This window comes from Orycteropus afer, unplaced genomic scaffold (assembly GCF_000298275.1).
Source record: "Orycteropus afer afer isolate SDZICR_OR568_19922 unplaced genomic scaffold, OryAfe1.0 scaffold00113, whole genome shotgun sequence".
NCBI lineage: Eukaryota > Metazoa > Chordata > Mammalia > Tubulidentata > Orycteropodidae > Orycteropus > Orycteropus afer.
Genome location: NW_006921700.1, coordinates 6,287,873 through 6,298,046, shown reverse-complemented (window position 1 = coordinate 6,298,046; position 10,174 = coordinate 6,287,873). Strand labels below are relative to the sequence as shown.

Here is a 10,174-nt window from a genome sequence, read left to right as displayed (position 1 = left end):
CAGCCTCGACTCATAGCGACCCCTCCTTGGGTTTCCAAGGCAGTATCACTACGGAAGTAGGAATGCTCAACCTTCCTTCCGAAGAGTGGCTGGTGGGTTTGAACCGCCAGCCTTCTGGTTAGCAGTCAAGTGCCTTAGGCACTATGCTACCAGAGCTCCTTAATACACGGTATTAAATATTTGGCAAACATTAGTCAAAGCATACTACCTTTACTTAAGAAGAAATAGTCCACACTGATGGAGAAATATATTCCAAACATTCCTCTTACCTGGAAATGCATATCTCTCTAACTTGTTGAGGTGTCAGAGCAAAAATAAAAAACTTCTCTTGAAAACGCTGAATACTGCTTTGAACTGAGGGGGAAAAGAAAGAAAATATTTTAATAAAACTCCAACGATGTAAGTATTTGCAAAAACTAGGCACTCCTGATAAAGGGGACAAATTCTGAAACTTTAATGGCTCCAAAATAAAAAAATACTAAATTGCATTAGTTTTGGAATCAGAAGAACAAAATCATTACTAAATGTTTTAATTTTAAGCAATTATTTTTTATTCTAAAAGACTAATTATAATATAGTCAAAATATAACAAAACTCTTCATGTGTGATTTACATTTCAACCATGTCTATATATAGTATCACCTACTGAAAAATCTGAGGAAGTCAAAAATTCTCCCCAGGAGAACTCTATCCAAGGATCAGAGTTTTTTGTTTTTGTTTCTTTGTTTCTTTGTTCTGTTTTTGTTTTGGTGCTTTATATCCAATTACACAGAGCATTCATATAAAAGAAAATTTAAAACTTCAAAACTTTTAAACTATTAACATATATAATAATTTACATATAAGAGATTACCTAATTAACAAAAGATTACTCAGTAAGGTTATCCTTCTTAATTATCTGTATTATTAAAAACATGCCCTGATGCATTTGAGTTCACAAAGAATTGAAATAGACTAATACTACTACATTATTCAATGTAAAGCAAAACAGAACAAAACTTAAAAGCTAATATAGAGGCCTCAAGGCTTCCAACTCCCACCCAGGAAAAAAATCAGAACAGCCCTCATTTATTACTGCCCGGTTTTCCTGCATGCGTCAAGATACCTGCTAAATATCCAATGACAGACAGCTTTGATCCATAAGTCACAAAACATCAAGAAAAATATTAACTTCCTGAGTAAAATACTCCTCTCTTTAAGCATATGCAGTTTATTACAGTAATTATGCTTCTAGTAATCATGTTATAAAGTGGTTTGTATTTTCCCAAAAGACTTTTAAAAAGCAAAGAAAGGGATACTGCTTATGATGCAAGTCTTCAAAATTAAACAAAATTTTATGTCATAAACATACTATAAAGCATAAACACGAAAACATAACTAGAGTAGTAAGTCTCTCCATTTCCTCAATTTCTAGTCATTCTTCAATCTTTTCTTTATTGTTCAGGTTGCTAATATAAGAAGAAAACAAGTACCAAAGTCATATGTATAGTATGATTGATTATAATGGGAAAATGAAGCAGCTAACATCTCCTTCAAACTATAAGCATGTACCTGGTATCATACTAGGATTCACTGGGTGGCACAAATGGTTAAGCACTCAACTATTAACTGGAACACTGGCAGATCAGAGCCTTTCAGAGGGGCCTGAGGAAAAACACATGGTGATCCATTTCTGTAAGTCCACAGCCTTGAATACCCTATGGAGCACAGTTCTGCTCTGCAACATGTGGGGTTTCCAGGAGTCAGCACTGACTCTACAGCAGCTGATGAGGTTTATTGGTTGGTGTCAACTTTGACGTCCTATCCTCAACAACTGTAATTCAAGACAAAATACAAGGCACAGATGAGGAGGCAAAACAGCTAGCTCGAGCCTGCAATTCCTGAGAAGAGAAAACTCACAGGAAAGGAGCTCTAGAACCACCCCAATTTTCCATCTGGCAACAATTTCCCAAATGCATCACTATAAGCTAGAGTCCAAGCAGGGCACAGCAGTCCCTGAGAAGGCAGAGAACACAATTCAGGATAGGTGAAGTGGATGGAATCTGTAGGTAAAGGTTCAGGTAGGGCATAAGCTATGAAGGCAGCATACCAGAAATCAGTCTGAGGATCTACATCTAAGACCCTGACTGAGGGCTGGGCTGCACACATACATGGAGAGACACCTAAGAGCTAACAAAGAACGGCTGCTACAGGGCCAAGAACAAAGCAGAAACATTAGAAGTTGGGCAGCGCTAGGGAATACTGGAGTTCCAGTCTGGCAGGAGTGGAAGCCTCATTGTTGTGCTTAACTGCCATCTTACCTGCTCCAAACCCCTGCCTCAGAAGAAACTTCTGGCAATCTGCTTCCAAAAGGTTATATAGCTTTGAAAACCCTATGGAGCACAGTCCAAGGTAAACCCACATAAAATCCTCAAGAAAAAACTGAAATCCATCACATTACACGGGTTTAGCAAACACTTTGAACTTTCCACCGATACCTTTAATAATATATAAAACCAAGCGTACACGCAAGTTTACAGAGTCACAAAGTAACTTAACTGTCAAATCAGGTGTAGTGGGGGGACTACATTCCTCAAAGGAAGATAACTAAATCCATAACCTCTACACTGTATTATCCACACTAGCTAGTATACAGTAAAAAATTACTAGATATGCAAAGAAAGAAGAAAGCATGATCCATACTAAAAATAAAAAGCAGTCAATGGAAAACAACCCTGAGATGGTCCAGATGTCAGACTTAGCAAAGACTTTACAGCAGGTACTATGAACATTCCAATAAACGTATGTTCAGAGAATTTAAGAGGAATATGGTTTTAATGAAAGAATAGAATATGAGCAGAAAAATAGAAATTACACACAAGAAATGGAAATTCTACAACTGAAAAGTACAATAACTGAAATAAAAATTCACTGGACAAAATTAAAGAATAATTAAGTGCAAGTAAAGATAACTGATCAACAGAAATAAGAAGATAAAGTTGAAGAAAAATGATCAAAGCCTTAAGCACCTATGGAATAATAACAAAAGATCTGACATAGGCACAAATGGAATCCCAGAAGGAGGAGAGAGTAAAAATAAGGCAGGTAAAAGAAAAGTAAAATACTGGTAGAAATAATGGTGGAATTATTAAAAACTCTGAAGGGAAGGGAAAAAAAACTGACTTACAGATAAAACCCTAAACAGGATAAGTACAAAGAAAAATATATAGCCACATCATGGTCAAACTACTGAAACACTGATAAAACAAAATCTTGAGAGCAACCAGAGAGCAACATATTACACACCTATTACATACCTGTAAGAGAATGACAATATGAATGAAAGCTGTAGGCTAAAAGACAATGCAATGACACTTTTAAGTAGTGAAAGAGAAAAAAACTATCAACTGAGAATTCAATATTCTTCTCAAAAACAGGATGAAATAGTAACTATTCAAATAAACAGGCACATATAAAAAATGTGAAAAAAATGATCCAGGTTAAAAAAAATATGTACCAAATTCAAGCCCAAATCTTTGGGAATAAAAAACAGTAAACAAGTAGTAAATGCAAAACAATATACCATTTTTCCTTAAAAAAATTTAACTGTTTAAAGCAAAAATAACAGCACTGAAAGGAGGATTTATAATGGAAGTATAAGACAACTGCAAAAAGAATGGAGGGGTTGAAAATGAAATTATCTGTTCAAAAGCTCCCTTTCTTTCTTCATTTTGAAAAATAATGCAAATAGCTCTAAGAACAGATCCACTCACAGCTACAAAAATGTCAGGTATTACCTGCAAAGAGAGCACAAGCCCCTCAGTGAGTTCACCAGGGTAAATGCCAGTATTTGAGACCCTGTCTGGATGACTGGAGTGATTATTAGCCTTAAGATTCAAAATTGGAATGCTTCTACAGTCAGCATATGCAACGTATACACACAAGTTATAGGACTTGCACATTAGGATATTAGTAGTTTATATCAGGATAGGTATATATCTTTGTTCCACCTTTTGCTTTCCTGATCTATTTTTGGCTTTATTATCTACTTATTGCTAAAATTTTCAATCCAGAATTTAATCTCAAATAATCACCCTATTTCTAAGGGAAAATAGATTTGCCTCATCACTGTGTACTATAACTGGACTCCCAGAGTTTATAGCCTATATTAGTAAAATCGAATTTGTATTGATGCTTACTGATCGTTTTTTAGATAAGCTGATTCTATTAAGAATACAAGCCAAATGAATACACTAAACGCAGCATAAGTAAATATATTAGACTGTTGTTGTAATATAGATCATGAGAAAGAATGGCAAAATGTAAAGTACAGGCACATAGGTTTTACAGTTTATTTTTTCCCAATTAGTACCCATAACTCAAGATCAGAAAAGCAATTAATTAAGCAGATTCGATGTATGTAGTTAACAACAACAAATGAAAGGAAAAAGCCCATGATTCAAGGACATGAGTTGGATATACATAATTTTACTCAAATCTTTTCACCAATTCCTCACATGTAGATTTTATTTTCTAAAGACGGCCACAACAATATCTCCCATTCACATAGAAGTAATCTGCATTCAAAGCTATAAGAAAGCTTGAATGATGTGAACTGATAGCTTTGTATTAGACTTCAGTCATGGGTGTCAACTTTTTTTTTTAAACATTTGGCATTAATCCCTCAGTTTTGCACCATTAGCAATAAATCGTTAGTCAACAGCTGAAGGCTTCTTGCTTTATTTACTCTCTTCTCCAGAGGAAATCAACTTCTCTAATACTTACCTAAACTTGTGGGCTTGATGAGAACATCAAGGACATCATAAAAGGGCAGGCTTTTTAACTGCACATCAGGATGGACAGGAGGGATTGGGGGAGATGGCTGCTGCATCTCAAATGTAGGCTTAGTATCTTGAAGCAGCACAGAACCAACAGGAGAGGATGGTGAGTGAGATGTAACTGAAGTGGAAGGCAATGAACGGATTCCAGCCACAGCCAAGTCCGGTTCTACAGGTGATGAATTACCATCCAAATTGAAAACTGATGATTTTATTGTGGATAAATCCGAAAGTCCTTCAAGAGTCCGTGGGTATCGGCGTCTATACAATTCTCTGATTTTAATCTGAACCGCAGGGCTACAGCCACTCTTCAGTAAATGCAGCGCCCTCATCAGGAGGTCATGCTTGCGTCCACTTTTATTCCGTCCAGCAAAGCCTAGTAACACTTGTAGTTCAGAAACCCTAAAACTAGAAACCATATTCTAAAAGGAAAAAAAAAAAAAAAGGACATAAGCCAATAGTTACCCTCAAGCACATAAAAATCCTAGTATCACTGAACTGCAAATGTAAAAACGGTTGAAATGGCAAATGCTTTGTTGTATTCTGCCAAAATAAAATTAAAAATAAAAAAATTTAAATCCTCTATTAAATACACCATAAAATCTGATTTTTCAGTATCCTATCAAGTGGTACATGCTAATAACCAGAATTTTAACCATTCCTGTTCATAGGACTACCCTCCCTCCCCTCAAATTATTTATTTTTGTAAGGTATGGTGTTGATTATATTTTGACGTATTCTTAATTTTGGTAATCTATAGTCTATTGGTTTCTATTAGCTATCTCATTATCTGATCATGCCCATGTATAAACTCACAGCTCATGTTTATTTTATATCTATGAAATCTATGAACAATGGCAATATTTTGACTTTCAAAGTTAAGCCCTACTAATACACAATATCATGTTTGTTACAGAATTATCACCAATTAACCAAAGAAATAATGAGATTTTTTTACAATGTCACATGAATAACTTCTAATGCTGAATAATAAATCTACGAATTCAAGACAATTTTGATTCAAAAGCCAACAAATGTTCACTCCAACTCAAAAACTAAGGAATACACAACGTAATAAGAAAACAAGGATGTTTTAAAATTAAAGCTAAAAAATCATGTACATATTATTTAGCAGTCAGGCAAACTTCTAAAACAAATGAAATTCCCAGCTGAGAAAAAGAACTATGAAGAGCAAGCATATGAGTGGTCACAAATCTTAAAGGGCAAGATCCCCTCCAAGCCATTCCACTGACTTGCAGAATGTCAAATTAAGGTTATTAGCAGTTATTGTTTCATATCTCACCTTTTATTTATTCAGTAAAACCTAATAAATACTTACACACACTTGCTGCTTCATGAATCCACCTACTTGGTGATTTTCAGTCAATTCAGAATTTGTAAGTAAAGCACATTTGGGTCAGACCGACCTGTGCTGCCACACAAGCATCATCTATCAACAAAGAAGACTAAGACCTGAAGCTGACCCAAAGCCTTTTCAGACAAACCTTCTCCAAGGAAACCAATCAAGGCAGCTCTAGAATATTTCTTCCCTTCTTGCTAGTATGGATCAGGGCTTCCCTGGCCCTCCTCAGTGCTATACACTTCACCAAAACCAAAAAACCAACCCCGATGGCATCAAGACAATTTCAGCTCACAGCAACCTACAAGCCAGAGTACAACTGCTCAAAGGGTTTCCCAGGCTGTGTATCTTAATAGAGGCAGAATGCCACACCGTTTTTCCAATGGAGCAGCTGGTGGACCCGCACAGCTGACCTTTCAGCCAAAGCACTTTAACCACTGCGTAGCCCTCTGGAAATCCATCTCAACTGGCTCTCCACCTCAGCACAGTGCCAATGCAAGGCAGTGCTGCAGCAGTTGGCACTACCCCATAATTCTTTTGTTCTGTACTTTCAGTTTTAACAATAGTCCAGAAGCAATTGTTTCGTGCCTTTTAAAGATATGTCAAGACTAATACTTGATCGTTTTCTAAAATGCAAATAAATTTAAATACCCCAAAGTAATCTCTATGTACATGCTGCTCTCTTAATTCTACTCCAGTCACTGTATTTTGTATGCTTCATGTCTCAAAATGTGTAAGTCAGAGAAAATAAAGTTATGATCCTAGTGGCCATTTATACTCTGAATTAGCACTGCTCGATAAATATAAGCTACATATCTAATTCTAAATGTTCTAGTAGCCACTTTAATTTTAAATTGATTTTAACAATGTATTTTATTTAACCTAATACAGAAAATATATTATTATTTCAACATGTAAATTTTTTAAAAAAGCCAGTGGTATTTTTTTTGTGTTAAGTCTTAGGTATCAGATAACTACTGTGTATGGTATATTTATGGTACATCTCAATTCAAACTAACCACATTTCTAACACTTGAGCCACATGTGGCTACCATATTGGACAATGCAGCTCTAAATCATACTCAATTAGCAACATGTATCACAACGCCAGGGAGCGCTGGTGGCGTAGCACCCAAGGCATTTGACTGCTAACCAGAAGGCGAGCAGTTCAACCCACCAGCAACTCCTCGGAAGGCAGACTGGGCAATCTACTTCTACAGAGACACTACCTTGGAAACCCAGGCAGGGGTCGCTATGAGTCGAGATCGACTAGATGGCAGTGAGTTTGTTTTTTTGGTATCACAATGCTATGGTCAATATATTTTAACTTGCTTCATTTTCTCCATGTGTAAGAAGAAGAATTCATTTTATTTATCTTAATCCTATGGTGTAGACAACAAAGATTTTTGGGGGGGGGTGGAATCAGCTATCTCATGACACACCAGTCATAGCTATGTTCTCACTCAAGGTCTCATGCAAAAAGTTGACTATGATAGCTTTTTCAGTAAATGTCTTCTGAATCAAGGAAGTGCAATGCATTGTTCCCAAAGTCCAAACTGGTAATAAATAATTCAATTGAGGTCACTAGTATTACTAACGTTATCATGGAAAACACTAATAGCAACAAAGGCAGTCATACAGTTAAAAGTTATCTGTAATTCTTTCTCAAGAGACCTGACTAGCTCAGGTTCATTATTTTGTTTCTCTCCTTACACTTATTTTCAAATATTCACTTTAAAGAAACATTTAAAGAAATGATAAAATATAGCTCAGTCACCTTATCTAAGCCTGACCCTCAAAAAAGAATTTCTGGGAAGCATCATAGCATACACGTATGAAAGAAACATTATTTGGCAAATTATGCTAATGAAAAATTGGCTCTTAGTTGTTATAAATATACCAACAAAAAGGAGGGAAGAGGTAAGAATTTAGAACTATGAATATGGAATCACTAGATTCAGAAGTGAAGGAGAAATCCTCAAGGGAAACAGCAGATGAGATTGTTTTTGCATTATGAAACATTGCAAAGATAAAAGTACTGCCACACACAAGCCCAAATATAATAGTTCAGAGAGTCAATGGGGCCTAGTAGAAAACATCTTACCAGGAACTGGCAGCTGTAGGCCAAGTCCTGGCAGCAAGACTTAAACCTTCCAAAAGTTACTTCATCAATTTCTATTTCTTTTTTTTTTAAAAAAAAAGCCCCAAACAACTCATCTTTATTTAAGCACTTACTGTTAAGATACTCTCTAAGGAGCTTAGTAAGTCTAATTCTATGAATATGTTTTCCTGGCAAACTTTGCTGGATCTATTTTGTTCTTAAAGTGATTCTTCTTTTTAAAAAAAAAAATAAAATAAAATTCAGTCTTCAACCAAGTCCAGTGAGTAGTTAGAGTGAGTAAGAAAGGGTCATCATTGTCCTTTCAGGGTAAGATTAGCCTGCTATGAACATTCCCAAGAATGGAGTTCAGCTCTTATTCTCCAACAGTCTCTACAGCTTCACTCTCAATTTTTCTCCAAGTGGACATTTTCTACTCCACCCTGCTGTCTCTCAAAAACTTCCAAAGTTTTTCCTCCAACGTTTCAGATACAACTTTTACATATGCTACACAAAGAAATGTCTCAATAAATTATTACTGACTGACTTGAAGGAAATTCTAAGTCAATAACATAATTGATTTAAAAGATATCTAAATAATTTGGATTTCTAATGAAAGCTAGTGCAAATTAAGGCTATGACTTTTAATCAACCCTACTTCTTTTATCAAATTTAACACAACATTATAAAAACATAAAAAGCTGGGGCATTATATGATTAAAACATTACACAAAGAAGTGAAAGCAAGCTGAAAGTACTACATTTAGGAAAAACTTCACCAAATATGTGAGAAACCATTTTCATTCTCCTGGAACCCATATTTAGGGTCTGGTCTATGGACTCTGGGTAACCCGACTCAGGCCAATTGTCCATAGACGACCTTTCGAGCTTTGAAGGAACTGTTTTCCTAAAGTCACCTTCAAGTCACACAATAGCCTAGTAAGCAACTAAGCTGAAATAGTTTTGCCTTAGGCATTGGGCCTCTTGTAGAGAATTATCTTTGTGCAACCAGTTTGGAAATGCAGGGAACAACAAGGCCCACTGGAAGCTGTGTTTTAGAATATAGGCTTGTCCTTAATGACTGTTTTTACAACTGACTAATCCTGAAGCCCTGGTATGTGCTCTGAGAAAGCAAAAAGGAAAGAATTTACAATGCCCCTGATGATACTACCCCACCCAGACACTGCCTATATAACTGTTTTTCACTATTCCCTTCAATTCTTAAACATGAGATAGAAATGGCCAAAAATAAGCTGGAACTCACCAGCCACTCTGCAGAAGACTGGGCAATCTGCTTCCATAAAGATTTACCGCCTCAGAAACCCAAAGGGGGTCGCTTTTAGTCGGAATCGACTGGATGGCAGTGAGTTTGGTTTGGTTTTGGGTTTTGAGAAAACTCTAACAGGTTAGAAGTCATGGTAAAGATGGAAACATATTTTGTAGATCCTCCATCTGCTATGATATACAATAAGAGATGAGAGTAAGAGCTGCTGAGGGAAACTGGCAAATGACGTTATTAGTACTGCCTACAGTAACTATAATATCAAAACAACCTATACCTCCACTTTTAAGTATGAATAGATAATGAAAAACCACCAGACATACATATGACCACAATCAACAAGTCAAGAGTAACCAAGCTGAAGTCGTAAGAGAAACTACATGGCAAATTCAAAGAATACTCTGATTCCTAACTACTACCCATTTCAGAGTCCCATATTTCTATGAAATCATGTATTCCCTTATAATGAAAAACATTCCTTAATTTAGTGATCTTAAGTGGATCTCTTCCTTACAACACATTAAAAATAACTCCTAGGAAACAAAATGTGGTGGTTGTTGTTGTGTGCCGTCGAGTCGGCCCCGACTCATAGCGACCCCTCCTTGGGTTTCCGAGGC

General features: G+C 36.1%; 1 protein-coding gene across 1 annotated transcript in view; it reads right to left on the bottom strand.

Annotated features, from left to right (window-relative positions):
• PIAS2 (protein inhibitor of activated STAT 2) overlaps window positions 1-5,236 on the bottom strand; it is a 69,023-nt gene extending 63,787 nt beyond the window's left edge. Inside the window, exons 1-2 of the mRNA XM_042781389.1 lie at window positions 4,765-5,236; window positions 270-354 (exon numbers count right to left, since the gene is read on the bottom strand). Coding sequence (XP_042637323.1) covers window positions 270-354; window positions 4,765-5,236 — 557 coding nt within the window. The remainder of the gene's footprint in view (window positions 1-269; window positions 355-4,764) is intronic.
• Between the last annotated feature and the right edge of the window lie 4,938 nt (window positions 5,237-10,174).